Raw genomic sequence first — 25,912 nt, forward strand, 5'->3', positions numbered from 1 at the left:
CCTGAGGCTCCTGGTGGCAGGAACTGAGAGTTTTCCCCTCAGTCACTCTTCGCACCAAGAATTAGTGCTGCAGTTGGCTTCGCCTCCATTTGTTATTTCTTCCCAGACAATGTACTGCCGATAACAAAGAGCCCAGACACCTAACGGAATTTTCTGTCTCCCAGCAAACACCCCAAGCAGAAGGACGTCAGCGGGGGGCCGGGGGGGCCAAGGAAGATGCATCTGCTCACCATGGGGCTTGCTGTGGGTGTCACGGAGAGGCTTGGCAGCGTTGAAGACAATAAAGCATGCTTTCCTGGAAAAAATAATGCTGGATTAAGGACTAAAACATGGTCACTTTTTTCACCACGAGAAAGACCTGTCCTTGTTAAAAATGTACCGGCTTCAGACACATGGAAGAGAGGCTGAGAATGTTTTGAGTTGGAATGTTGCTGGAGATAAATTATGGGCTAAGAAATCAGCTGAATGGGTCGGCCATATGGATTTTCCCAGGTCACATTACTTTTCTGTTTGTATTCTCAATCACTTTTGAACACCCTTCGTGCAAGTCAGCATATCAAAAGATGATTTTGTACAAGGATTACCGATTTCGAATAAATAAAGAACCAAAAGAAATAGATTTCAATTGCATCCAGACTGGTTGGAAATGAAATGAGGAGGACTGCAACTCGCTGGGCCGGCACAGACAGGAGCCCTGAGAGCGCCCTCCTCCGAGATCGATGAAGTGAGAATAGGCTCCAGTAAAGCAGTGGAGCAAACTGTCTTCCTGAGCCCTTCCAGCCCGAGGATCCCAGCTATCCTTTGCACTCAGCCCGCATGGGGTTAATGATGAATAATTACAAACAATAAAGACATTTAAGATTGAAGACTAAGCCAAGATTTGCTGTTCTCGGCCTGTTCACCCCCAACTACTTCTAATCCTGCTATTTCCTGATGAGAACACAGACTTAACCAGATATTCTACTTCATTTTCAGAAAATCTCTTGAAGTTGCTTTGGATGAGCTGAGGAAATGACATCATCACCCCTGGCTGGCTGCAGGAGTGACTGAGCCCTTGGGTTTGGGTGGGGTGGGGCCGCTGGTGAACGCAGAAGGTGTGATGCTGCCGAGAACTGGACCCCAGCACCGCTCTGTTCTCCAAGTCAGGGTGACATTCACTCCTCAGGTGCCAATGAGTTACAGAGGAGTCACGTCAAACTCACATTTAACTCGTGTGTGTCCACAAAGCAGAGTGAGGGATGGTGAAATTCGGTCCAGTGATCCTGCCCACCCTTGCAAGCAGTGAGCACGGAGACTGGAATGAAAATGAGAATCTGCCAGGTCCTCAGTCGGTCCCAGTTCCCATGTGCTGAGTGTGTTTCCAGGGCCCAAAGACACATGCTTTCAGATTGCACGGCTCTGAACTCAACCTCCTTCCTCTCTACAGAAAGAGCTGCTGTCCATTCCAGTGGTGGGGGAGAGGGGACACCTGGCCAGGGTGACAGACGGTCAGTACTGTGTCTTTGTATCAGGAAAGGCCACCACACCTGGACGGACCGGTCAACAAATAGTGCCAGCTCTGGCTCATGAGATTAGAGGAGGGTGTCCCCTCTGGCCAGGTCACTCAGAAAAAGGCCCCCTCTGGGCATCTACAGCCCCAGCACAGCTTCAAATGCAGACAGATCTTCATGTGAAGAAAGACTTCTACCTACTTGTGTGGCCATGTCCCCACTGAGGCCCGGCCTGGCTGGGAGCAGGCTGGATTTCAGTTCCAGCTGTCACTCTGCATGGCTGCCCTGAACTCAGCTGTGTTGGACTCACCGAGCAGTGGTACACTGGGCCCCACACAGGCCTTCCAGGGACTTTAAGAGCCATTCTCCTATACATGCTTGACATTATATGCCTTGTCTTCAGGACCAGGTCACCAGGTGAGACGGGATTCTGGTAGATCCAGTTCTGGTTCCGTTCTGGTTCTGGCAAAGAGAGTTTGCTCTGACGAGAACAAGAACCAGAAACAAGGGCACCTCTTTCCAGTGTTACTAAAACAAGTAAACTGTCAGGAGGACAGGATTTGTTTGAGGCTTTTCATAACATAAATACAAGTGATAACTTGGTTTCAAAGTGACAACTCTAAACCCTAGGCAATAAAATGCAGTAGATTGATCCCTTTTTTTTCTTCTGAAGGACACTATAATTTGCCTTCTGTCAGTGCTGGGAGAGGGAATGCATTCTGTTTTCCTGGGTGGAAGCTGGAAGATGTAAATGTCTAAAGCTGTAGTGGACACAGGCTGTTTTGCCCACACAGCATCTGTTCCTTCTGAGACCAGTGTCCCTGATTGTTCCCTGGGAGTCCCCTCTCCTCCACATGTTCTGCATAAGGCTGACCTCACTGTCATTTCAAGGGAGCTGGGGTGGGAGACCACCACCCAGACCTGAGCCAGTCAGCATACACCACCCAGACCTGAGCCAGTCAGCGTACACCACCCGGACCTGAGCCAGTCAGCATATTCTGCACACCCAGACCTGAGCCAGTCAGCGTACACCACCCAGACCTGAGCCAGTCAGCGTACACCGCCCAGACCTGAGCCAGTCAGCGTACACCGCCCGGACCTGAGCCAGTCAGCGTACACCGCCCGGACCTGAGCCAGTCAGCATATTCTGCACACCCAGACCTGAGCCAGTCAGCATACACCGCCTGGACCTGAGCCAGTCAGCATACACCGCCCGGACCTGAGCCAGTCAGCATACACCGCCCAGACCTGAGCCAGTCAGCATATTCTGCGCACCCAGACCTGAGCCAGTCAGCATACACCACCCGGACCTGAGCCAGTCAGCATACACCGCCCAGACCTAAGCCAGTCAGCATATTCTGCACACCCAGACACAGAAAATGACTCATGGAAGGTGCATGGATCAATGTGAGCCAAAGTGAGTCCTGCCCAGCCCCGGCATGGGAGGTGATAAGAGAAAGAAGCTCCCTCTTTTCCACAGAGGCTGCTGAGGGCTGAGGATGCGACCCGAGAAGCATGACAGCCACCTTGGCACCAGGAGGAGGCTAACACAAAAGAGGGCAAGGTCAAACGCAGAGATTCCCACTGACATCATGTGAGCGCCTGGACCAAACCAGTTCTGAACCAGAGCTTCCCCTGGAGCTTCCACTGCAAGAAATGAAAAAGAAATACATGGCTTTCTTGGCTAAAGTTATTTCAATTGGGTTTTCTCTCATACAATCAACAGAGTCCTAACAACTGAGGGACTCAATGTCAGAAGCGGAACGAGAGCAGGCAGCGTCTGGAGCTCAGGCCTTTCTCTTCCGGTCCTGACACCCGCTGTGCTGGGTGCCAGTGAAGCAGCAGCCACGTTTGTGAATGCCTACATGGGGGCTGTCATGTTTTAGCAGATTATTTTATGTGGAAATAAAGAAACCCAGTGGGGGAAAAATGGTGCATTCACTTGTGGGCAGAATGAAAATTGAATTGTAGGGGGAAGGTGAGTATTGATTTTAAAACCAGCTAAGAGCCCTTGGATTCCTGCCATATGCCAGGCATTGTGCTAATGACCTTACAGACCTTTTCTCATTTTATTGTCCCAACACCACCCCCAGAGAGGGAGGAGTAGTATTTTTATCCATTTAACGGAGCAAAAAAAGGCCGAGAGATTAAGGCAAAAAGGTTATACATTACACATTTCCATGTATGTGGAATCTCCAGAATAGGTAAACACAGAAAGTAGATTAGTGGTTGCCAGATCCTGGGGGAGCGGAAGACGGGGAGTGACTGTGCCCCCTGGGTACGGGGTTTCCTGTTGGGAGGATGAAAATGTTTCCAAACCAGGTAGAGGTGGCAGCTGCCCAGCGCTGTGAATGTACCAAGTGCTACTGAATTGTTCATTTTTAAATGGTTATGTTTATGTTATATGGATTTGACCTCAATTTTTAAAAATGATTTCCCAAAATCTCATGGCTCATTATGGCACAATGAATATTTGAACCCCAGTCCACCTACCCACAGGTCCCTGCCCTGAACAACTGCCCTGTGTTGAGTAGGAAGAGGTATCTTAGGGGTTTTCCAAGGGCCCATCAGAATATATAGCCCCCGGGAGGCACACAGCTAACATCTATTGATCAAAATCACTAATGGACTTTGGATATTTGCTATCCAAAGCCTTCTATAATCCTCCGTCACATATACCTTGAAACCCCATGATGATCAACAGAACAATATTCATCTCAGAGCATCTCTAGTAAATTGTTAACTCGTCTATCTCAGGGAACAGGTGTTCTAACACACAACTGTGTTTATAAGGTTCATTAGGACACATCTCATGCCTGCAGTGCTGATAGCTGTAACAGGAGAGTGGGGAGAAAGGAGGCAGATACCCTGGGAACAGACAGCAGATCTGCCCCAGCCCTTCACACTCACTGACCAATGGCAGCAGTGAAGTACATGGCGATCTCATCCGGAGTCAGGGCCCGCTCCCAGATGATGAACTCATCGAAAGCGCCGTTCTCATAACACTTGGCCTGATCCTGCTCAGACCCTATCACGAGGTTGACGTTGGACTCTCCATAGTCCCGAGACACTTTTCCACTCGGGTCAGAGGTGTTCAGGGTCCCGTTGACGTAGACTTTCAGGCCTTCCTTGGATTTCCATGTAAATAGGACATGAGTCCAATAGGGGCCTGGAAAAGAGTGAAGATCGCCCTTCTGAGTGCTGTGGAAATGAGCTCCCCATGCACGGGTTTTTCGTGTTTGAGGGCACATCCTTCTTTCTTAAGATGATCAATCACTGTTAACTTTGGTGAGTCCTAATACAAGGTATAACACAGACCTGACTTTCCCCAGTCCTTTGGAGCACAGGAAAGACATTATCTTTTTGTCCCCATGCCCTAAATTCCAAAAGCAGTTCAAGGAGACTCCTTGTTATTTTAACATAGTAGTTACAAATTTAAATGCCCACAAGCAAGTGTGATTAAAATATTTGAAAAATGCCAGGGCACAAGAGCCAACCAATCAGACCATAAGCTCAGTTAAGAAAAAAATGGTCAGGAGCAAGGCAAGGATGTCCCCTCTTACCACTCCTTTTTAACATTGTACTGAAAGGCCTAACTAATGCAATAAGGCAAAAAAAGGAAATAAGAATATACATATTGGGAAGGATGCAATAAAAATATATTTATTCACAGATGATACGATTGTCTATGTAGAAAATCCAAAAGAATCAACAAAAAAGCTGAAACTAATGAGTGAGCATAGCAAGATTACAGGCTACAAAGTTAATATACAAGTCAATTGCTATCCCTCTGCCAGCAACAAACAAGTCGAATTTACAATTAAAAAACACATTACCATTGCCATTGGTGCCAAAAAAGGAAAAAGAAATACATACATTATAACAATATATTTATAAGCAATATATGAAGAAAACTACATAACTCTGATGAAAGAAATTATACAGGAACTAAATAAACAGAGATATTCCATATTCATGGATAGAAAGACTCAATGTTGTGAAGATGTCAGTTCTTCCCAAATTGATCTATATCTTCAACACAATCCCAATCAAAATCTCATCAGGTTATTTTGTGGATATTGATAAACTATGGCGAGGAAGAGAGCCAGAATAGCCAATACAATACTGAAGGAGAGAAACAACATTGGAGGAACAACACTACCCAATTTCAAGATTTACTATAAAAAGTTACAGTAGTCAAGACAGTGTGGCATTGGAAAAAAACAGAAGAATAGATCTGTGGGACAGAATAGACAGCCCAGAGATAGACCAATAAAAATACAGTCAACCAATCTTTGACAAAGGAGAAAAGGCAGTACAATGGAACAGAGAGAGTCTTTTCAACAAATGGCACTACAACAACTGAATATCCACGTTCCAAAAAAAAAGAGAATCTTGGCTGGGAGCGGTGGCTCATGCCTGTAACCCCAGCAGCACTTTGGGGGGCCGAGGCAGGTGGATCACCTGAAGTCAGGAGTTCGAGATCAGCCTAGCCAACATGGCAAAACCCTGTCTCTGCTAAAAATACAAAAAATTAGCTGGGCATGGTGGCAGGCGTCTGTAATCCCAGCTACTCAGGAGGCTAAGGCAGGAAGAATTGCTTGAACCCGGGAGGCGGAGGTTGCAGTGAGCCAAGATCACCCCATTGCACTCCAGCCTGGACAACAAGAGCCAAACACCATCTCAAAAAAAAAAAAAAAAATCTTAAACCTGTCCTAAAAATTAGTTCAAGATGGACTATAGGTCTAATATAAAATGCAAAACTATAAAACCCCTAGAAGATAACATAGGAAAAACATCTAGATGACCTTGGGTTTAGTGATGGTTTATTCGATCCAACACCAAAGGCACAATTCGTGAAAGAAATAATTGACAAGCCTGGACTTCCTTACAACTAGAAATGTCTCTGCTCTGTGAAAGACACTGTCAAGAGAATAAGAAGACAAGCCACAGATGGGGAGAAAATATTTGCAAAAGACATGATAAAGGACTATTATCCAAAATATACCCAAAAACTCTTAAAATTCAACAGTAAGAAAACAACAATCCACATTTTGGGGGCTGAGATGGGAAGATCGCTTGAAGCCAGGAGTTTGAGACCTTAAGACCTCAACTGTATTAAAAAAAAAAAAAAAAAAAAAAAAAAACTAGCGAGACATGGTGGCACATGCTCATAATCCCAGCTACTTGGGCAACGGAGGTGGGAGGATCACCTGAGCCCAGGAGTTAAACGCTGCAGTAAGCTATGATTGCACCACTGTGCTCCAGCCTGGATGACAGCTCCTGTTAGAAAGAAAAAGAAAGAGATAAAGAGAGACAGAGAGAGAAAAGAAAGAAGGAAGGGAGCAAGGGAGGATGGAAGGCAAGAAGGAACGAAGGAAAGAATGAAGGAAGGGAAAGAAGGGAGGGAGAAAGGGAGGAAAGGAATGGAGGAAGGAAAAGGGAAGGGAGGGAGGGAGGGAAAAAAGGGAGGAAGGGAAGAAGAAAGGGAGGGAGGAAGGAAGGAAGGAAAGAAGGAAGAGAGGGAGGGAGGGGAGGGGAGCAGAGGGAAGGAAGGGCAGGAAGGGAGGGGAGGGGTAGGGGGAGGGGAGGGGAAGGGATAGGAAAGGAAAGAAAGAAAGAGAAAGAAAGAAAGAAGGAAGGAAGGAAGGAAGGAAGGAAGGAAGGAAAGAAAGAAAGAAAGAAAGAAAGAAAGAAAGAAAGAAAGAAAGAAAGAAAGAAAGGAAAAGAAAGAAAGAAAAGAAAGAAGAAAAAGAAAGAAAGAAAGAAAATCCAAGTTTTAAAATGGGCAAAAGATCCACCTCACCAACTTATAGACTGTACAACACCAAGAGCTAATGTGAACTATGGACCTTGGGTGACAACGATGTGTCACTGTAGGTTCATCACATGTAACAAATGGATCACTCTGGTGGGGGAATGTTCATAGTGGGGAAGCTGTGCATGTGTGGAGGTGGAGGGTAATGGGAATTCTCTGAACTCTGCACTCAATTTTTCTGTGAATCTAAAACTGTTCTAAAAAACAAAGTCTATTAAAATCTAACAGCGACACAGGCATTCTGTGGCGCCCACAAAGCCAGTCTGCAGAGGCCAAGGAGTGGGGAAGCACAGTAACGGGCTTTCCCTGAGGACGCGGCTTCTGTGCTGACTGCGGTGCATGGAAGGGTGGCTGCCCCATCACAGGGAGGTGGCCCCCATTCACCTCCCCCACCAGTAACCCGAGAGATGAACAGCCTGCCTTGCCAGTCTTTTTATTTCCAAGAGAAATTGGAAAATCTTAATTTTAAAATTAAATCATTACTAATGATCGTAAATCATTCCAAATATTTTTCTTACAAACATGGCCTAGGCAATCACAATATAGGACCACAAAACGCATCTGAGGACCCAACTCAGCCCACAGGCCACTGGCATCAGCCTCTGCTCTAAGCGGGGGTGTATAATGTTAACCAACATGGGAGTGAGTGGGTGGGGAAGACCAACCTCTCTGCTCATTCAGGAACCTCCATCAACCAACTTTTGTGTTACTCTTCTCTCTGGCACAAGAACCAAGCTCATCAACAAGAATGTTCATCAGACTTTAACTGTCACTTTCCCCATAAAGGGTCCCCTTTGTTCTGCCAGCGTGTGTGGTAAATCGTCCTCCTGAGCTTGCTGCTGGAAGGAACAGCACGGTGCTTTTAAAGGACACGCATCGCCTCCAGCCAGCCATGCATCTTAGATCACCCAGAGTGACATCAGGGCTTCTTGCTCAAGATTGTGCAACTTTCTGATAATTTTGAGTCTCCGGAGCATGCTTGGATCCTAGGTTGGTCCAAAGTATTATTATTAAAGCAAGAATAACAAACGCCTTCAATGCACAAAAGAGAGCATATTGCCAGCCAGAAGTGTTTCTAATTCTCGCCCTTTCCCTGGGTGGAAAAGCAGCCAGAGTTGAGCATGCTTTACCTTAAAGCATGTTCAAGGTCAGAGAACCTAATGGGTGCCTGAAACCCTGTTCCACCAGCCCCAAGAAGCACAGAGATAAGATGCTTGCAATCGGACTGTGATAGCAAGTGGAACAGGAGGGTCACGGACAAGGTTCAGATGGTTCTGTGTCAGGGTAGGGAGGCAGAGATTATTTCTGACCTTAGGGATCACAGAGGGCAAATTTGAAGCAGCTGTTTGCTGAATTGCCCCTCCTTACAGAGGCGGAGGTACAAGCTGGTCAGAGCACACCGAGCATCCACAGAAAAAGGCAAACACCTGGGCCCACTGTGCCATCATTCCAGGCTTTATGCACAGCAGCCCACTTCGTTCTCACAGTCACCCTATGATGTGATACTGCTATTCCTGTCATATTATGAATAAGGAAACTGAGGCATAGGGTAGTTAGGGAAGGTGCCCAGGTTCACACAACTACCAACGTCCAGAGGCAGGATTGATCCAGCCTGTTTGGCTCCAGAGTTCATGCTTTTTAATAACTGGGCCATGCAGCCTCTCTTAAGAACGAGCCAGAAAATGAATTTCCCTTAAATACATCAAAGATGTTTCCTGCCAGGAGACCATCCTAGGCTTTTGTGCTGCCCCCTTCACCTCTGCCCTTCCCTTTTTGGGCTCCAGTCCTGACTAGGCCCCCACTCCATGCCACCCTGAGTCCTTCTGCATCCCCGGCCACCTGTTCCCCTTCTCCAGCTTCCACTTCAGACCTTCGTCAGCCTCTATGGCCTCCCACCCCACGTCCGTGTCTCAACACCCACCTGCAAACTCAGCCAATGTGCAGGGACCCCTGTCCTCTTTCCACACATCCAGGGCCCCTCCCTCCTCCAAGACCACACACAGCCCAGTGCTTCACGCTCTCTCCCCCAGCCCCTTCCTCTGCTCCCCGAATCTTCAGCCTCTCTCTCCAAAAGCTTCTTCTCATCATGCTTTAAACAATTTTGAGTCTATACCATTAAGAAGAAGGAAGAAGAGGAGGGGGAGGAAGAGAAAGAGGAAGAGACAAAGAATATGAGAGAAAAAGGAGGAGGATGAGGAGAAAGAGGGAAAATGAGAAGGAAAATAAGGAGAAATGTAACCACTGCTTGCAGTTTGCACACCGCATCTTCAGCTTCATTTCCTGGAAACCGTGAGGTAATTCCTGTTAGTAGCATCTGCACATCACAGGTGTGGTCACTGAAGCTCAGTGTGGTCAGGTAACCCACAGCAGTCACAGCGCATGGGCAGACGGAGCCCAAGCTCTGCACCACCCAAAGGCGACTTACCAAGGGCACATCCTTGCCTCTCCCCGTGCACCTCCCCAGCAACCTTAAACGAAAGGAGCTCAGGGGCCAGCAGGCGGCAGCATCCCTGGGCTCCTTGGGCTGCACTGGGCTCCTCAGCATCCCGTTCTCAGAGAGGACTCCACTCCTCCAGGCAGAGCCTCCCGGGGCTGATGCTGTCACTCACCTGGGGGCTGAAGGAGGCCTCCCATGTCACCTCCAGGCACAGCCTCCCGGGGCCGACGCTGTCACTCACCTGGGGGCTGAAGGAGGCCTCCCATGTCACCTCCAGGCACAGCCTCCCGGGGCTGATGCTGTCACTCACCTGGAGGGCTGAAGGAGGCCTCCCATGTCATGGAATTGTCCCGCGTGTACAGCTCCACGGAGCCTCTGCCGTCGCTGGAGCAGACTTTGAACCCACTGGAGATGACCTGTCCCCCATATGCAGAAGGGGCTGGTCTAGACGGTCCTCCTTGTGTCTTCCAGAAGAAAGAAAACGTGACCCCTGAGGAGAGGAAAGTCACAAAATCCGTTACTCACAGAGAGCAGGGGACTCGACTTCTCAGAAGCACATGGTTCTCGTTGCTTTTTATTTTTCATTCGAAAAGCATGTTGTCCCCATTCTAAAGGCAGTGTATGTTCAGTTCAGAAAATCCAGACAGTAATATTTGCACATGTTTATTAAGGGCTCACATAGCGCCAGGCACTTTTCTAGGAGTTTGAAATGAACTCTCGCCTTTTAAAAAGTACAAAAATCTTGCTTCATCCCCACTATACAGATGCAGGAACTGAGGCTAGTTCACTCAAGGTCACCAGTGACTGAGGAAGATCGCTGCAGTCCCCACTGGGAGCGTGCAAATGTGAAGACCTACACCGCAGTAGGTTTCTCTCCTACTCCTCCAGAAATGTGGTTAGGGTGGCTCCTTCCTCAGCCTTTTCTATAAATAGATTTTACAAAGACATGAACCATCTCAGGCATACTGCTTTATAAACAACATTTCTATAAAATTTACTCCCCCGTGAACTTCCTCCAATGTCCATAAATACACTTCCACGTTGTCATTTTTATGTCTGCACAGCGGTGCATTCTAAACAAGCACCACAGTCTTTTTTTAAACAACAATCCCCAGTCGCTGGATCTTAAGGTTTTGTTCCACTTTTTGAAGAAATTTTCTTTTTTTTTTTTTTTTGAGGCAGAGTCTCGCTCTGTTGCCCGGACTGGAGTGCAGTGGCCGGATCTCAGCTCACTGCAAGCTCCGCCTCCCGGGTTTATGCCATTCTCCTGCCTCAGCCTCCCGAGTAGCTGGGACTACAGGCGCCCGCCATCTCGCCCGGCTAGTTTTTGTATTTTTTTTTTTTTTTAGTAGAGACGGGGTTTCACAGTGTTAGCCAGGATGGTCTCGATCTCCTGACCTCGCGATCCGCCCGTCTCGGCCTCCCAAAGTGCTGGGATTACAGAACTTGAAGCAAATTTTTTTGCCTATCTCAGATTATATGCCTTTAGGATACATTCCCAAGAGGGGGTTTCTTGCCAAAGGGAAGTACACTTTTAAGGTTGTTGATAGCCTCAATTGTTCATTTCCCAGTTGAACACAGAGAGGTCAGCAGCTGAAACCGTTTTCAAGACCCCAGTCTGCACATTCGTGGAAGTCCTGACTCCAGGCCCATGCTGTGGGGAAGGAGGGATTCCATGTGGACCAAATAGTCTGAGTGACACATGTTAGCATGAATGAACTGACTCATCAGTTCATGTTACCTCCGCCACCAGAATCAGATAGAACATCCCTCAAATGTGTTGTGGCAGTATATTACGGTACACTATGACAATGAGATATTGTACCTTGGTGGGTCCAAAGTCCTACTGTGATCAATGTAAACATGGAAAAACAGTGCAATTTTTATGATCCTGATGTGGGATTTCTCCATCTTTTCACCACAAAAGGAACTACAGGCCGGGCACGGTGGCTCACGCCTGTCATCCCAGCACTGTGGGAGGCCAAGGCAGGTGGATCACCTGAGGTCAGGAGTTTGAGACCAACCTGGCCAACATAGTGAAATGCCCTTTCTACTAAAAATACAAAAATTGGCCAGGTGTGGTGGCACACACCTGTAGTCCCAGCTACTCGGGAGCTGAGGCAGGAGAATTGTTTGAACTAGGGAGGCAGAAGTTGCAGTGAGCTGAGACCGCACCGTTGCACTTCAGCCTGGGCGACAGAGTGAGACTCTGTCTCAAAAAAAAAAGAGGAACTGCAAAAGCCCAGCTCCTGAGTGTGACCCCCCAACCCCGACCGCTGTCCTGCACTCACGCCCACTGGTCTGGGGGACGGGCTCTCTGCTGAAGAGGCAGTTGTGGCAGGGCCTCGCTGGAGGCTCCCTGGAGCTTGGGCCTCTCTAGCATTGCATTTTGGAGCTCTGGTTTTCTCTATTCCACTTCTTTGCCTCCAGCAGCATCTGCCCACCTGGCCTTTCTTTGTGTGTAAACTCCTGTGTGTGTGTGTCAGTGTGTGTGTGTGAGACACTAGCTGCCTGCCTGGACTCTGCCTGTGACAGCTGGAAATACATCCAGCTGCCTCACCCCCGCCAAGCCCAGCCCAGGCATGTGGGTGAGAGGGTTCAGTGGTGCTGAGAGAGAACACATGCCCAGAACTGGTCCAAAGAGGCCCATGATGGGACGGTGGGCCAGGGGGAGAGGCAGAAGGGTATTTGCCTTGGGCTTTATTTCTATAAGTGGTGCCAAATTTAGACTTTAGGCCTTACCTTCACATGAGGTTATGGACACAGTCTTAGAGAGTCACTGAATTCAAAGAAGACATTTGTCATTCGTGTATAAGGTGGTGTCTCATTGCCCACCGTCCTTTCTGCGATGCCTTATGAATTAACGTATCTGTTACAAGTCCTTCAAATGTCTTGTGACAATATATCAAGGCAACTATGCCTTTGTGAGTTCAAAGCCCTCGCAGGATTCATGAAAAACACAGCATACATTTTAAAACCCTGGTACAGAATTTCTGCATTTTACTTTTTAAGAGAAGAAGAACACCCAAAAAATTGGAAGGGGCCTGGACCTTTCTGGACCTCTGAGAGGCTGCAGTGCACAACTCCAAGCCCTGCAGTGTCTGTCCTTAGGGCTCCTGGGAAAGGAAAAAGCCTTCACAAGTGCCCAGTAACGTGGTCACCGCGGAACGGTGTGACTGTGGAGGCTGCACAGAGGCCTGGGGCAGCTGACGCGGGTGACCCCGGACCTGGCTGGTGCCACCCACACCTACCTCATGAGCAGGCTCTCTGCAACACCTGCCTTGTGCTGGGGGCACAGAGGCCAAGACAAACCCCTGAGCCTCCCACCACTTCCCTCCACACTCAGAAACAGCCCGTTTCACAAGGAAGTCAGCACAGTGCGTTGTGAAATTTTTGTTATGAAACAAATTCCCAGTAGGATTCATGGAAGTTAATTTTTTCCAAAAACTTTGCTGCATTTTAAAACTCCTTTCACTCAATTCAAAATGAGCCTGTCTTGGCCAAATGTCTTTCTGTTCAGGAAGAGAAATAAAAATTTAAAAATTCCATGTGGTGTTAGGAAAGGGTAGATGGAAGGCCATCCACGGTGCTGGTAACCAACCTTTTCATTTCGTTCACTCAACCCACAAAACAATGACTTCTACCTAAGCAACAGCTTATATTTAAGTATCAATTCACGTCTTCATAGAGTCATAAAAAATTTACAATGCGCCTTCTATATTAGCCTTTTAAGGAACTTTGCCTCATGGAGTTGGGCCATCAATACAAACAAGGAAAAATCTGAAAGAAAAAGAAACAAGCACAATATTGAAAAACTAATGTAATAACTTTTTCTTGTTATAAGCACTGAATCCTAAAACATCCAAAAAATAAAATGAGGAAAGATCTTTCTCGACAAGACAGAAAAAGGAAAAATTAAAATCTAGAAGTCATAAGAAAAGACTAATAAATCTGAGTGCATAAATATAATATTCTGCAAGGCAAAAAAAAATCACCATAACAAATTCAAAGACAGATAATCATCTAGGTAAAAAAAATTTGTCATAGATCTAACAGATGAGAGGTTAATTCCCTTCGTACCTAAAGACTACTGCATAAAACAAAGGATGATTTCTAGCAGGTAAGGAGAACTTATATGGGCTGAGGCTAAATCCTCCCAACAACCTGTAAATTAGGCATCTTTACTGTCCCCATTTCATAGGGGAGAAAACTGAAGCACAGAGAGGTGAGGTAACTTGCCCAAGGCCACACAGCCGGTCTGTGATGAGTCAGGATTTGAACCCAGGCAGCCTGGATCTGGAGTCTGCGTTTGTAATCGCTGTGCTGCGGCTACCGCCCTTGCCTTGGAGATCATGCATGGAGCTGCTCCCCAGGTCCACAGATTCAGCACCGCGCAAAAGCATGATTCAACACACGCCAAAGAAACAGCGGCCCAGGAGGGCACGAGGTTCTACAGGCGTATGGGCCCGCCTGGCGTCCGTACCCCCACCCCAGTCACCGCAGACCACACACCCGAAGGCTGACACGGGCTGGGCCAATCAGAATCACCAGGACTGGCCCAGGCATGCGCAGACTCAGCTGACAAAACCAGAACTTGGAGCTTCTGAGCGGATGCTGCTCCCACGCCAGGAAAGCGCGTTGAGAACAGAGCCGGAGCCAGGCAGGGACAGGGTCTGATGGCCATCCCAGCAACCCGACCAGCCTGTGGCCCACCGCGTTTCCTACAGAGCCACGAGGCTGCGCGTCCCACACGCTTCCACGCACGACTCAGAGCCTGTTTCCCGGCTCCCTCGTGGGCCCTGTACCTGTGTGACCAGGGGGAGGCACTTGTTTGCACATCGAGCCTTTAAAATTCTCACTCCTCACCCCCACCCCAAAGCCCCACTCTAATCGCTTCCTGAAATGCCTGGGGCTGTAGGGCACTGACTTTCCTCACGGGAATAAGAAATTCTTCCCTTTCCCGTCTCTGCTCCCCTAACAAAGCCACACGAAGGCCATCCTGGGGAATGGCCACTGCCTTCAGCCACAGCGAGGGACAGCAGAGTCCTGCAGGCTGAGGACATCTGGAAAATGCTGGCCCTGCCTTAATGGGCGGTCACTCCTTACCCCCACCGGCTGCTGCCAGTGGGGTGCAGGGGAGCAGTTCTGATATTTTAAGAGAAGTCAGCAGTGTAGATTTTTAAATGAAATTTTCCCATATGTCAAGGTTGACTTTTTCTGAGACCGTGTCTTGCCCTGTGGTCCAGGCTGGAGTGCAGTGGTGCAATCATGGCTGGCTGCAGGCTTGACCTCCTGGGCCCAAGTGATCCTCCTGCCTCAGCCTCCTGAGTAGCTAGGACGACAGGTACACACCACTGCACCCTGCTAATTTTTTTTTTTTTTTCCGTAGAGACGGGGTCTTCCTATGTTGCCCAGGCTGGTGTGAAACTCTTGGGTTCAAGCAATCCTCCTGCCTCGGCCTCCCAAAGTGCTTGGATTACAGGTGTGAGCCACTGTGTCCTGCCAGAGTTGAATGTTAATTTTAAAAGAAAAACACTGAAAGCACCGGGAGAAATTCCATTTCTGGAAACCTGGTGGGCTAGGGTATTTGGATCCACCCACCTGGCTGGAGACAATCTAGAAAATCTCACTATAAAAACAGAAGATCAACACAGCACCCAGCAAACGAAGCACGTACAGTCAGCCGCGGCCGCTCCCGGGATGTGGTATCACGTGAGTTGCGAGAATCACCTGGAGACACTGGCTAAAAATTCAGATTCCCAGGCCTTGTCCTCTGAGACTTGGAATCAGCACGTCCTGGTGGGGGCCTGGGAACCTGCAATTGCTGCCACCCAGGGCCTATGAGCTGTACTTGGAGATGCACTGCACCACAGCATCGTGCAGCTCAGGCTCATCTTGCATCCTCTCTGGGCCTCAGTTTCCCCATCTGTTCAAGGAGCGTGCTGAACGAATTCTTCTCTGAGGATCGCCTGCTCCACAGGCCTCGGAGTCCCCTGACCCCGGATCATCTGAGGAAGAGAGTAGCTGGATCCCTGCCAGGCCCGTGTCCTCCAGGCCCCTCCGGAAATTTCTAGCCTAAAACTCCACCTGCAAGTGTTTTAGCATATTGTTGACAGCTTTTTAAATTTAGGAAACAGATGCAAATGGGGGAAAAGCCAGCTCAAAGCTGAGAAGATGGAAGTGGCCATGCGGAGATGCTCCAGCTGCTGCTTCGGGACCTCAGTGGCCTCCCTGGGGTTTATAAGCAGAGGAAGTTCTTAATACATGTGAGGGAAAAGTGAAGGAAATATTCACAGAAGGAGGAAGGCGAAGCTGAGGGGCTAATCAGGGAGGCCGCCTTTCCCAGGAGCTGCCAAAGCCATTCACAGTAGAGCTGGAACTAGAAGCAATGGGCGGAAGTTACTCAAGACAGAATTTAGCCCAATATCAGAAATAACACACTAAAAGTCAGAGGAGTCCAACAGTGGGATGGGCTTCTTTTTCTGCTGTTGTCCGTGCTTTTACTTGTCATATCAAATAACATTCTCTTAACTGACATAGCAACAAATCAGAGGTAGAAATGAGAGTCAGCAAGGAAGAATTACCTAATAATTTGCACCTTGAGGCTGGAGATGGAAAATGACCTTTTTTGGATTTTGTGCAATCAGTTTCCTTTCATTTAACTTTATAGTATTATGGTCAGAAACGTCACATGAGATCCACCTCCTAGCAACGTGCTTGAGTGTAGTCAGTATTGACTGTGGGTTCGATGTTGGAGAAATGACTTCTCTAGGAGTCGTGAATGGCCCTTGCTCAGTATTCATGTGAAGGTACAGCAAAGCCTGGATGGAGATGCATCCCATGTGCAGTATCTATGATGTGCCGGGCACTGAGAACTCATCAGTGGCCAAGACAGACTCAGTCCTCGTCCTCACTGAGCTGAAGACCAAGTAAGGGAGACGGAAGTGACAGGCCATCATCAGTGGCGCAAGTTCCGGGAAGAAATGTTGGGGGAACAATGAGGGCGTGAGACAGAGGACCTCACCCGGACCGCAGCTCATCCCTGTGAAGGTTACACTCGAGCTGAGCCGTCAAGGTCTCCAGGTAGGTGAAAGAAGGTGCTAGGACATTCCAGCAAGTGCCTCTTCCTCTTTTCAGTTTCCCCACCTGTGTGCTCACTGGTCAGGGGAGTTGAAAGAGAGAATCCTGAGTATTGAAGGAACAGGCTGTGTTTCCTAACCTTAACATTCAAGAATGGGCAGAGACCCAACAGCCTTTTTCTCTCCAGTGTCCTCCAAAGCTTCCCCCATTCGCAGCAAGTGACTTTAAGACAATGTCCCCAGAAGGCACCATTTGCCAAGAGACAGGACCCACAGTAGCTCCTAGAATGAAGGCAGGCAGACAAGCAGCAGAGAGGCTCTGGCAGAAGCAGGGGTGGAGGGAGGGCCCAGAGCAGGGGTCCGGAGCAGGGCCGCAGCAGGGACCTCTGCCTTCCATAGGTGCCCTTGGGGGACAGCCATGTTTCTCAGCATCAACCCTGTCCCCTAAAACATAATTTGTTAAAAAATCAGCTGAAAATATGAACAGAGACCACATCAGGATTTGGAAATAAGAAATATAAAAGCAGTGGGCCTGTTAGGCAGGGACTGGAGAGCATTTCTCTATTTAAATGTTGTTTTTTGTTATAAGAATAACAGGTTATAAGCTTCTGCCCACACCAGTAAGTGTGGAGGACTCACTCAACACATCTGAAAAGGCTAAATCAATGCTTCCCACGTTCCAATCATTCACAATTTTTATCAGATCTGAATACCACCTGAATTATGATTATTAGGAAATATTTTCCTTTAAATCTACCCACTTTTAAAGCTCGGTGCTTACTGAAATTTCCTCTTAAATAATATATATGAAAATTCATTTCTGATGCACCCATTATATTAAAATAAAAACAAAACCATTAATTTTTGTTGTAGTTGCCCCAAGTGCCCCCTGAGAAGGCCTTCTCTGCCTCCTGCCACAGGGACTTTAATTTGGAAAATGCTGGGCAGGTCTTCCCTGTTCATGGCTTTTTCTCCCGCACACAGAAGTACAAGCTCCTCAGGGCCCCAGGAGGATCCACCTGAGCCAAGGACAGGGCAGAGGAAAGCCGGAAAGGCACGCCATGGCCCTCGTGCAGGCTCGTGGCCCAGTCACCTTCTGAAGCTGAACTCAAGACCCGGGGGGGCACGATGAGAAATGCCCCACCTACCCTCTGCGTCTGCGTCTGCATCAGGCCTCACAAGAGCCGTTCCCTAGAAACCCAGAAACAGCCACTGCAGAGATGCCCACCCTTCCCGAATCCAACGAAAGGAAGGAGCACATATGACTCTGCTGTCCTCCTCGCCCTGCCACTGAGCCCAGGCCGAGCCCATGGTTGTTTTTCACTTTGTAAAAACAAATAAGCCTGGGATGTTTATGGAGCTGTTTGAACTCAGGAACAGCTCAAACTATGAGTTTGTAAACCTGACCGTGGTTTTGGGCCTCATAACCATTGCTCAAAATTCTGGTTTCCACAAAGCCCGAGATGTATCCTCCCACATGTTTTTGCCTTGCTAAGCTGTTGTTTATTTTTACTGGAACATAGTCCACATTGTCCTACAATCATGCACAATGAACTCATCACAGAAGGCCATCTGATGTCCTAAATGCATCAGAGCTTCATGCAAGGCCTGCAGTCAGCTTTGTTCCTCCCTAGAAATCATCATTTTCTTTTTGCCTAGGAGAAAGGAACTTGTAGGCTCCAAGCCGGTTTGGATGGCAGAGAACAATTTCCCAGAAAATTTGCAATGTGGTCCAGACGTGCATTGCCTGAAGCCTAGATATGAGAGAGCAGGTTACCCTTCACACAGTAAAAGCAAACGAAAGCAAGTCGATTTCCGGTGTTTCTTTTGCATCTCTGCTCTGTCCATGGCATGACGTTAGCCACAGGCCTGTGACCACTCGCCAGGACAGGTGGAGCCACGGCCCAGCCCCTCTCGATGAATGTGAAAGAACCAAAACCAGGCACGAGTGTTCCAGGGTATGCCCTGCCCGCTCACTGTCAACATCCCAGAGCCAGAAATCACACCGCAGGTGCCATGCCATCAATTTCCTTCCCAGAAACGCCGCGGCCCTGTCCAGTCCTCACGGTGACATTGCTGTATCTGTTTTATAGGAAGGTTTTTTTTCCCCCTCCTTTACAAGATTAAGTATTTTGATCTCACATCTCTGTAAGAGGATGTTACAACTTCCAGCCACCAGGACAAGTCTCTGCTTAGTAACCTCCTTGCCTGTATTCCTCCCTCCCCTGCCCTCCAATCCGTCATTGACATTCTCACGCATTCTGCCACTGATGAGAACCTCAGGTTCACATCTGCCAGTCGCCAGAGGAGCAGGTGCTCCCTGATAATGAAATGCATGACAAAGACGCCGCAGGGATCAGCTACTCACCTTCAGGGCCACACTGCTCTGGCTTGCTAATGCAGGAGCTGTTGTACCTGCCGTAATAGAGAAGCGTGACTCCCTTTTCCTCTTTCAGGTAAATGCCTTTGTTGACCTTCCCTTCCACAATATCTAAGGAAGAAAAATGACAACATCATATGTTAATAACCTTCCGAGATTAAAAGTCTGAAGATGTGTGTCAGACCTACAAATAACTTATGTGTAAGTATGCAGTATTATTGATCTTTCTAATTATATATTTATAACATATATTATTCTATAATATGAATATTCATAGCATCAGTAATATTTAATTATTAGTAATTAAATTATAAATAAGTTATGTGTATGTGTCAGGTAAAAATTTAACATTAAATAATATTAATATATTTGTACATAATATGCAGGTATTATATACAAATGCATACAGACCTTTGCATATAGATTTCATATTGCATATCGTATCGTATGATGATGTGATAATTGTGATATTTGCCAACAGATGGGTTACCAAGCGTGGCGTGGCGACAGCCTCCTGTCCTGGACTTTGACTGTGCCTACCTGCTTTTCGAGTCCTCCCCACTCCCGTCCTCATGCTGAGCATTCCAAGTGGAACATTTCAGTGCAAGTGTGAACATGGAACTACAGCTGAACTCCTTCTCCTTTTGAGTTTTAATTGAAATCCCCTGAACCTGGACAGGTAGATTTGGGATTTTAGCAGAACCCATTTTCAGGCACTAGGAGGAAAACCCCAAGTAACATTTTGCATAGTCCCAGGAGAACCTGCAGGTGACAAGCCCAGCTGGCCACAAATCCTGAGGGTCACTGCCTCATCCGATCATCCTGTTGTGTCCCGTTCCCATGGCCAGGGGATCTGATGGTGAAGGTGTGGGGTAAATGGTTTACAGAATAGATAAGTGAAGACTATAAAAATCAGGAGTAGGCATTTATTGTTAACTGGGGTCACAGTCACTCACAGATCTTTGCTACCACATGGGCTGGGGAGAATGTCTGAGCCCCTGGCAGCCGTCAGCCCAGCTGAAGACACACGGGAGAGCTAACAGGGTCTGCGGTCCTGACCCCAACCCCAGCTCAGGTTTTCCAGCTCCATTGTCACATGGATAACCAATTCAAGGGACCTCGGTGTTTTTCCTTACTGTTTTTAAACTCATTTTTAAATTTTATCTCATTTTTGCTGATGGAGACCTATGTATTGCAAGGTTAAATGGATCACTAGTGGTTGCATAATTGAGCCAGGCTGTATAAACCCCTAAGTCAGACTGCTTGACTGGCAACATTAATTTTGGAAGCCAATCACCTTACAGTTGAAAGAGCAGACAGTTTCTGTGTTGAAAAGGATCACAGGGTAAGATCGACAGGGTCAGAACTGGCTACTATGTTGATCTAATAAATGCCTCAGTTGCTATTACCCCTTTTGCTTTGAGCTTCACGTTGAGCCATGTAGGTGCTGGAGGTTATCAAATAAGAAAATAATTTAACCATGATTCTCGTGGGTATATGTTTCACAAACAGCTTCTAACGATTTTTTTTAAGTCCAGCTACGGACGAAAGGTTGATTTTAATGTTTATAAGAAATCAAATGTTTGATGAGGTATTTTTAAATTAACTTTAATTTTCCGTCAAAATGGCCTGCTTTCCTCCCCCAAAGAAGACAATTCATTGAAAATTCCAAACAATCTCTATGTTTAGAAAAGGTCTCATCTTGTGTCTGTTTTGTTCTGAAAACAAGCAGCTGGCTTAGAAGATCCTGGGAACCTGAAAGAATGTATATACCTTCTAGTGCAGTCGTCCCCAGCATTTTTGACACCAGGGACCGGTTTCATGGAAGACAATTTTTCCATGGATGGGTTGGAGAGGATGGTTTCGGGATGATTCAAGTGCATTACATCTATTGTGCACTTTATTTCTATTATTATTATATTGTAATATGTAATGAAATAATTACACAACTCACCATCATGTAGAATCAGGGGAAGCCCTGAGCTTATTTTCCTGCAACTAGACAGTCCCCTCTGGGGGTGATGGGAGACAGTGACAGATCATCAGGCATTAGATTCTCATAAGGAGCGTGCAGCCTAGATCCCTCACAGGTGCAGTTCACAGTAGGGTTTGTGCTCCCAAGAGAATCTAATGCTGCCGCTGATCTGACAGGAGGTGGAGCTCGGGCAGTAATGCAGGTGATGGGGAGCGGCTGTAAATACAGATGGAGCTTCACTCACTCACCCACCACTCACCTCCTGCTGTGCAGCCCAGTTCCTAACAGGCTACGGATTGGTGCCAGTGTCACGGATTGGTAACAGGGACTGGGGACCCCTGTTCTAATGTGTTGCAATCTTCCTTTAGACTTAACCCTAGTGGTTATTTTTTAACACCTTGGATCTGCTCTCTTGACTGGGACATTTGCTCACTTGCTAGCCAGGACATAGTGAATTCAGATACCACCAAACAGAATTGGCCTCAGAATTCATCGTAGATCCAAACTTGACAGAACGAAGAACAAAAGTACATAAATGCTCACCTACAGTTGCAGAGAGATTTGAGTAGGCAGAGTCATTGGAATACACAAGGTAGCATTACGGGAAGGAAGCACAGTGAGCTTGTGGGTTCGGGACGCTGGGTGAAACAACAAAAACAAAAAGCACAGCGAGTGAGTGAGACAAAAGACAAATGGGACCAACATATCTCTCAACCTGCAGCAGGCAGCAGGAGGGGCTCTTTGATCCAAGAGCACCCTGGACTTTCTCTTCGGACCTCACATCTCCCAGCCTCCACCACCCTTGTTTACTTTGGTCAGCAGCTCGGCCACTCCAACGACCCCACTCAGCTCACATGCCAGGGCGTGATGGCTGCTGAATTTGGCCACGTGTGATAGTTCTAATTTTCCAGCTTCAACCCTATGCGGACACTTAGTTGAGAGATATGAAATTGAACTTGGCCACTTATAACACAGGCTCAACAAAAGGATGAATGGTTATGATGTCACAAGAACCGATGAGACACACACTCCGCATGAAAACAGCTGCGTGAGATGATGACAAGTGGACAAAACGACGGAGACTTCGGCAACAAACGACAAAGCTGCACGTCCTCCAAAGGCTTGCCAAAGCCGTTCGCCTGTCCCCAGCAGCTAAATGTGCTGATAGGGTCTGCTCTTTTCTTTTTTCCCTTAAGAAGCCTGTAATCAAATTGAAATATGCCAGCATCGCATTACAACCTAGAGAATGCATCCAGCAGGGAAGTGCAGAGAAACCTTCCACAGTGCAGTGCTCCAGGACAAACAGGGATATATTAGGGCTTTACTGGAAGTCGATACATTCAGGGAACAAAATGCAGCCACAGTGTGTAACTGCATCTGTAATTGTATCACCTTAAGAGAAGAATTTTTCATAGGTAAAGGTTTCAAAGTACCAAGAGTAACTGCTTTAAGCCACCACAGTGAGTTCAGGTATAGGGGTGAGGAGAGAAAGGCACTGATAGTTATTCAAGCTCTTGTTTGAAAAAACTCCTGGCATTTTCATTGCTGGGTCCTGGAACAGTGAACTCTTTCAAGAAGACATCTCCTCTTGATGAAATGACCCCCTTTCCACCGCTTTAAAATAAAGGCCTTCAAAAAAGAAAACTAGAGGCCAGACAAGGGAACGTGGTTTGTTTGAACCCGAACCCGTCATGAAAGAAACTCACACAGGAGCTTTCTCTGCCCTGCCAGGCCAAGCGCTTGCAAAAGACATCTGGCTCTAGGGTGCTTTCCAAATGTGACCATATTGCTGCCCTATAGGCAGGTGGATGAGAGCGATGCTGGGCAGGCAACGTGTGGCACCCACGCAGGTGCCCTTCACAGAGTGCGTGCTCAACTGCACCTCACTCTGAGAACACCAGCAGCAGAGGCAGCACTGATGGTTCTCAGTGTGCAAATTTTAAGGAAGCATTTCAGAAGCTTCAGCAGTAATGTCCAGCAACACATTAAATCATAGGAGTAAGGAAAATGCTAGTGTGCCAGTGTGGGAAGCACAGTCACCGGCAATACCTGGTTTTAAAAATAAAATGCCTCCCACGGAACCAGAACAGGGACGACCAAAGCACATGCTAGGATTGCTGTATGGTAAACCCTCGCCACACACATCGGCCATCTGACATGAACAAGAGCAATCAGTAAATAAAAATAAAATGGAAAACCATCCTAAGTCATACAAAGCTTACGGTTTTTAAAAAGTCCTTATTAGAAAGAGAAAAAAAAAATACCCAGGAAGGTGTGAGGTTTCTCTTACCAACAAATGTCTGAATTAACTCAAAACAGAGACGATTTGGAATTGGGTCTCATTGGAAACATCTTAGGTGATGCTTAATCTTTTCCAATGGAGCTGGTGTGTGGAGAAGCTGGTTGGTAGATGGGGATGCATTTGCTGAATGAAGCATAGGCCCTTCAAACACGTGAGCTGGTCTTAGTGGGCCTTTGACATGTGCTTCAGATAGGCCCCTGCTGTGGCCAGCGTGCAGATGACGCCAGTCCATTCAACCTAGAAAACAGACACCTGGACTTGCATATAGAGGCATCCTCAGGCCAGCTTCTGTTTCAAGGTTGTTGGGGAAAATGCACATTTTAATCATATTTTGAATCAGAAATTCTGCCATTCAATATGTAATAGCTGTCTCTATAAAAATTCTAGTAAAATACTTTGTGGCCTGGCACACTGGCTCACGCCTGTAATTCCAGCACTTTGGGAGGCCAAGGCCAGAGGATTGCTGAGGCCAGGAGCTTGAGACCAACCTGGCAACGTCGCGAGACCCCATCTCTACAAAAAATAAAACGCTTTGAAATAATTGTTATGGGAAGTTACACAAGTATTTGTTCATCTCTATCACCCTGGCTTCAAAGCAGATTCTGTCCACATCTGTTCTCCTGATGGCCCTGGGATTCCTGGGCCCACAGCCACTCTCAGCACCCATGTCCCTCAGTGGCCCTGGGTTTCCCAGGTCAGCCACTCTCAGCACCTGCATCTCCTGATGGCCCTGGGTTTCCCCGGCCCACAGTCGCTCTCAGCACCCATGTCTCCCAATGGCCCTGAGTTTCCCATGCCCACAGCCACTCTCAGCACCCACGTTCCCCACTGGCCCTGGGTTTCCCGGGCCCACAGCTGCTCTCAGCACCTGTGTCTGTACCTCCAGTTGTATCCTGAAGTTCATGGATCCCATCCACATTCTCCAGTGGCCAGTAATGGGAAGCAGACGCCAAGACCTGAAATCCTTGGGGAAAAAGAATAAAAGTTTTAAATCATCATTAGGGAGGGAAGAACTAAAGGGTAAGAACCGCTTGGCATACGCATTATGGGGGAAGGGTAAAAGGATCACCATGGCTATAGGAGATACTGAAAGCGTATTTAATAACATTCAATACACACTCTTGGTTAGAAAAAGAAACTCTTAAATTAGAAGCTGGTAAATAGCTCCTTAACTGGACAAAACAGGGTAAATAGGAATAGATGCCTCTTGTTGCATGAAAACAGAAGCCACTGCGCTTACTGGTGACACACTAGAAGCTTGCCCATTCATGTCAGGAAAAGATAAGAATGTTCCATATCCTGCTGTTATTTATTATTGTTTTAGAGTTAATATCTAATGTAATCACACTATAGAAAAAAATAAGGGTAAAACCATTTTAAAAGAGGAGAAAACTAACATGAATGGTCTGCCAGGCAGTGAGGTCCTCAACAAACACTTCCTCATTTCATGCTAACAATAATCTGTAAGATAATTGAATTCTTAGCCTATTCGAAAAGACAAGAACTGAAAGTCTTGCACAAAATCACACCGCCAGGTCATTGTAGATGCAACACTCACAGAGTAAGCCTTTCTCAATTTAGTCCTGGTCATTCCATTTGCCCTCTATGCTTCCTCCAGACTAAGCATTACTCAGTTCGAAATTTCCTTCATGATCCTTGTACTTGGAGTAAACATAACTCGATGCAGGTGTGTTATTTTCTATTCTGGTCTTCTCTCTGCATGCTCTCTGAATTATTTCTTGGTTTCTATCTAGCCCTCATAATTTGACTTTGGGTCACATTCTCTTGAGTGGCTGCCCCATAACAGGTGTCACCATTCTTCTGCTAATGGACAATCAATAGCTTCCATCCTTACTCGTACAGGTGGCACTGATATGAGTGGCTTTATGGAAACAATTTTAGTCTTCTCTGGGATCAGTTTCCAGGATGCATTCCCAGAAGTGGAAATAATGGTTTAGATGACTAGACAATAATCAGCTGCCCCAGATGACTGCTAGATCATAGAAAAGTACCAACTAATAATCTTTATGTTATTCGTTGTTTAAAAAAAAAAAAAAAGCTGGGCGCGGTGGCTCAAGCCTGTAATCCCAGCACTTTGGGAGGCCCAGGCGGGCAAATCACGAGGTCAGGAGATCAAGACCATCCTGGCTAACACGGTGAAACCCCGTCTCTACTAAAAATGCAAAAAATTAGCCGGGCGTGGCGGCGGGCGCCTGTAGTCCCAGCTACTTGGGAGGCTGAGGCAGAAGAATGGCGTGAACCTGGGAGGCAGAGCTTGCAGTGAGCCGAGATCGTGCCACTGCACTCCAGCCTGGGTGACAGAGTGAGACTCCGTCTCAAAAAAAAAAAAAAAAAAATGTTTAAAGAGGAGATAATAAGATCATTATTTTCAAATGATGTATGCCTGATAACCAAAGTGGAAAACTATTAC

At 47.1% G+C, this 25,912-nt stretch overlaps 1 protein-coding gene across 1 annotated transcript in view; it reads right to left on the reverse strand.

Annotated features, from left to right (window-relative positions):
* The window catches only part of ADGRD1 (adhesion G protein-coupled receptor D1), a 224,765-nt gene that overhangs the window by 151,040 nt on the left and 47,813 nt on the right, over nt 1-25,912 (reverse strand). The window contains 7 exon segments of the mRNA XM_033220087.1: nt 231-295; nt 4,405-4,659; nt 10,056-10,235; nt 19,193-19,315; nt 21,723-21,770; nt 21,773-21,817; nt 24,362-24,445. Coding sequence (XP_033075978.1) covers nt 231-295; nt 4,405-4,659; nt 10,056-10,235; nt 19,193-19,315; nt 21,723-21,770; nt 21,773-21,817; nt 24,362-24,445 — 800 coding nt within the window.

The sequence above is a fragment of the Trachypithecus francoisi genome, unplaced genomic scaffold (assembly GCF_009764315.1).
Source record: "Trachypithecus francoisi isolate TF-2019V2 unplaced genomic scaffold, Tfra_2.0 Lachesis_group11, whole genome shotgun sequence".
NCBI classification, from domain to species: Eukaryota; Metazoa; Chordata; class Mammalia; order Primates; family Cercopithecidae; genus Trachypithecus; species Trachypithecus francoisi.